The sequence below is a fragment of the Kryptolebias marmoratus genome, linkage group LG20, assembly GCF_001649575.2.
Source record: "Kryptolebias marmoratus isolate JLee-2015 linkage group LG20, ASM164957v2, whole genome shotgun sequence".
NCBI classification, from domain to species: Eukaryota; Metazoa; Chordata; class Actinopteri; order Cyprinodontiformes; family Rivulidae; genus Kryptolebias; species Kryptolebias marmoratus.
Window position 1 is genome coordinate 24,847,033 of NC_051449.1, and position 4,248 is coordinate 24,851,280.

The window sequence follows — 4,248 nt, forward strand, 5'->3', positions numbered from 1 at the left end:
ATCAAATTTTAGCTAAGAATCTGTAAAACTACCTAAGGTATAACCATTTTTGTGTTTTCTTAGTTTGATTAGCTGTGGGGCCCATCTTGAATGGGTTTGACTTAAAATAGTAATCAGTTGTAGATTCACTGTACATCCAGCAATTACGTTTGTTTCATTCACATGCAACCAGTGGTTGACAAAATATTTTCCTAACAAACAAACATTGTTGGCACTAACACTTAAACCTGAACTGAAATCAAATGCAAAAATAAATGGACATTTCATGTAGGTTATTTAGTCAAACACATCCACACAACATTGCAGGGACCTATTTTTTGACCTAAAAGTTAAATAATCAGTTATTAGCATTTTAGTCAATAATTTCTGAAGTAGGTGATTTGTGGGGCAGAGTTGCCTCCTGGTTCACGACAAGAACTGTGCCACAGCTGGCTACGTACGCCGCTACTGTCTGGTTGTTTACTAGTGGAAATAGAGGAAAAAGCCTTTTTCCAACAGAAAGAACTGTCGGAAGACTTTGCAGGAGTAATGGTTATACAACCATACCAGTATGAACCTTAACAGACGGCTGGATCTCCGGAATCAGATGAAAACTCTTCAGGTTCAGATTCTGATGATCACCAGGACCGTCATGGCCGACAAAACAACGCACATAACAACCGAGTTGTGAACGTGGAAGGGTGAGATCCAATTTCCCCCAGATTGTTGTCATGACATCAGTACACACCACTGCAAGTCAATGACACCAGCATGACCACACATCAGAATAGTGTTTATGAACTCTCACACAAAAGAGTAAACTAATCTACAGCAGATTCAGAATATGACTTTTGTTTAATCACACATGGATTGTTTATATGTTTTCATCAATAACAAACTGCTCTGAATCACAAACTGATCTCAGGCTGTCAGCCTGTAAGCAGCACATACCTTTTAATGACAGCGTGCGTTTGAAGTAAAACTTCCTTCTCTGTGGCGATGTCCTCCACATTTGACTTTCTTTTAAAATTAAAAATAGTTGGGACTGCTGCTGGCAAAAGTTCCTCTTTTTTTATGTGAAGCCAGTCCACCACATTAACGAGGGTCGGAGCGGTGCTTCCCTTCAATGTGGTCCGAACCCGAGTTCTGATAGTAATTCCCACATCAGAGTTTATGGATCCAAGTCGGAGGAAGGTTTCTATCTTTCGGGAAGCCAAAAAATGAAACTCTAGTGGTATTTTCTGGCTGGTTCGAACAATTAATTCCAACGAACTGAACTATATTGTACCAGTATTCATCCAGTCACTGATGAACTGTGGAACCTCAGCGGCTCAGCAGATGTCACACTTCCGGGGTGGTCACAGAAAAAGCTGAAAACACCTGAGTGGTTTCTTCAATATTTAGAATTACCAAAAAATTTAAAATTTTTCATTTAAAATTTCTACAAAAAACACATTTTATGGCTATATTTTCAAGCCCTACTGTACTGGTTCACTTTCTCTCTTAAGCTGTGAAGGACCAGTTGTTGGTTTTTTCCAACATTGCGACTTTTTCTGTCAATTAAATTTACACTTTTTCTGGTAATATTTGCACTTTAATCTCGAAATAATAATAAAAAAACACTTCCCCCTCTTTTGTTTTTTTTACTTCTGAGTGGCCCTAATACGTCGTCGTATATTCATCATTGAGAGGCGTAATTTAAGAATTACACTGTAGAACATCGATGCTATATGCTATAAGCACTTTGAATCGCCTTGTTGCTGAAAAGTGCTATATAAATAAGTTTCACTATAAGCCCATAGACAATGACTTATATAAGTCATTGCCCATAGACATCAAGCGTGGCTTCAACTTCCGGCTTCCGGCCCGTTCTGCTGTCACATGACGAAGTGAGGTTGCTGCCATTGGCTGAAAGGAGTAACAGGGCTTTACTCTATTGGTCAAACTGACTGAATTGTTTATGTCGTTGATACCGGTTTGCGTTGTTTACATCTGAGTGAAAGCTATTTGCGTTCTCCGCTTGTAGCTCGATAGACAATAGCTTCATACGCGAACAGTATTGTACGAAATGTACAGACAGAAGACAGTTGCTGAATGTTTCTCTAGTCTTGATGTCAGCGATTAGTATTGGGTTTTCCCTCAATCTTCCTATTTCATTTTTAGTTCCGTATCATGTTGCGTGTGTTTCATTAATATTCAGGAATAACAAGCGCGGATCTACCTTCATATAAGTGTAAGAACAATGCGGTGGTGGAAAGCACCCTCCTCTGGTTCACCGGTTTTGTTTCGCTTATTCATCTGTTGGGCTGCTCCTCCTGGCTTTATAACTTCTCACTCACTGTCAGCTGATATCTAAGAGGAAATGGGTACAAAGATTGATGAAATTAACTTTAAGCTCTAACTCTTGCTGAGACAACACATTAGTGAACGAGCTAAGCTGAGTATTTGGATAAGGAAATTTTCCATGCCGTATGGGAACCGAAACCTGCTTTTGATTTGTGTCCAAACAGTTCGTCTAAGCTGAAAGAATAATTTGAGCTTTTTTAACCGGACAGCAGTTGTGTTTAAACTCCCACGGGTCATTATGTCGGACACAGAGAGGTCCCTACCAGCCGTCAGGAGGCTCAGCTACGCCGTGGGCCACTTTCTCAATGATCTGTGTGCTTCCATGTGGTTCACTTACCTTCTGGTGTTCTACCACTCAGTGCTGGGATTCCACAACACCAATGCAGGTTAGTTCTTCTGTCTTTTAACTATCATACCTGTCAGAGATTTTGGACATTCTGTCTCAGTGGTTCCTAAGAGTTTTACCTTCTGACCCCATAAATGTGATTTTTGACACTTGTGACTCCAACTATTGCTTGCTAAAATACAAATATATTACTCATGAGCGAATTAAAGAAGAAAAATCGTGTTCACACAAGCAAACCAACTTGTTTTACTTCATGCACGTCCCAAACGTTTGGACAGGATAACAAAATTGTAAAAAAAAAAAGTTTTATTGTTTATTTATATTTAGACATTACTCAGGTTTATGCCATTTTTGACAAGTTTCCAAGAAGCCACAAAGGGGCTGAAGAGCCACATGTGGCTCTGGGGCTGCAGGTTGGAGACCCCTGCTCGAAATTGTTACTAAATGTGAGTGAGCACATGAATGGTTGTCTTTCTCATTTGTATGTGGCCCTGTGATTGACTTGCGACCTGTCCAGGATGTACCCCTCCTTTTGCACAGTGACTGCTGGAGATCGGTTATTAAGACTCTCAGAATACATTTACTACCCCTAGAGGCCACTTGAGGACAAATATGACCACTTCCCTTCTATAACAATATTACAGATTATTATTGTCTCCACTTTTTTGGTCTCTTTTAGTCAACTTCAGTCTTAATCAGAACTACCAAACATTGAAGACGTTTCATTATTTTATCCCTTTATATGCCTGTTTGTTTACATGATGTCAATGTTTGTATGAAAAATTAGTTATTTTCAAAAAGACAAAAGCTAGGGAGCTCGAGGATTTATTGTAATCTCAGTCACAGATATGTGAAAAATTAACAACAACATTGACTTTCATGTGTGCTTAGTTTTTCAGACCCTCCAGGATTTCGCGATGTTGCGATCTCAGCTATTAATGCAAAATCAAGCAAACCCCGCACAACTTTTTGCAACTTTGTCCAAAGCACCGCAACTTTTTGCAACTTTGTCCAAAACACGGCAACGTTCCCACAACTTTAACCCCAAATAACTCACGAAGAAGATATGTGACGTCACATCCTGTTAACATCAGAATGCCGGGAGCATGCAGGAGCAGCGAACGAAATGAAAATGTGCACTAATGCTTCACATTTGCCCACAAAGATTTCAGCAAAGGACCGCGCAAAACACCGCAGTGAAGTTAGTTTTAAGTTGGATGTTGGATATTTGCGCTCCGCAGAGTTAGCGGCGTCTAGCTCACGGCTGACCGGAATGTCGGCCAGCCGTCCGTAAGTGAACCACTGTGCGTAAGAGAAGGGTCCGGCAGAGAACGGCTGGCTGACATTAGCATTCCTGTTTATATATATATATATATATATATATATATATATATATATATATATATAAATTCCCTTCTCACCCTCCGCAGGTGGTCTGTTTTTCATCCTCTGAGCTCAGGTCCTCTACCAGAGGCCTGGGAGCTTGAGGGTTCTGCGCAGTATCTTGGCTGTGCCTAGAACTGCACATTTCTGGACTGAGATGTCTGATGTTGTTCCTGGGATCTGTTGTAGCCACT

General features: G+C 40.3%; 1 protein-coding gene across 1 annotated transcript in view; it reads left to right on the plus strand.

The window, feature by feature from the left end:
- Positions 1-1,945: 1,945 nt before the first annotated feature.
- Positions 1,946-4,248, plus strand: part of LOC108249932 (major facilitator superfamily domain-containing protein 12) — a 37,979-nt gene continuing 35,676 nt past the window's right edge. Inside the window, exon 1 of the mRNA XM_017439601.3 lies at positions 1,946-2,711. Within this exon, the coding sequence (XP_017295090.1) occupies positions 2,564-2,711 (148 nt within the window). The 5' untranslated portion in view covers positions 1,946-2,563. The remainder of the gene's footprint in view (positions 2,712-4,248) is intronic.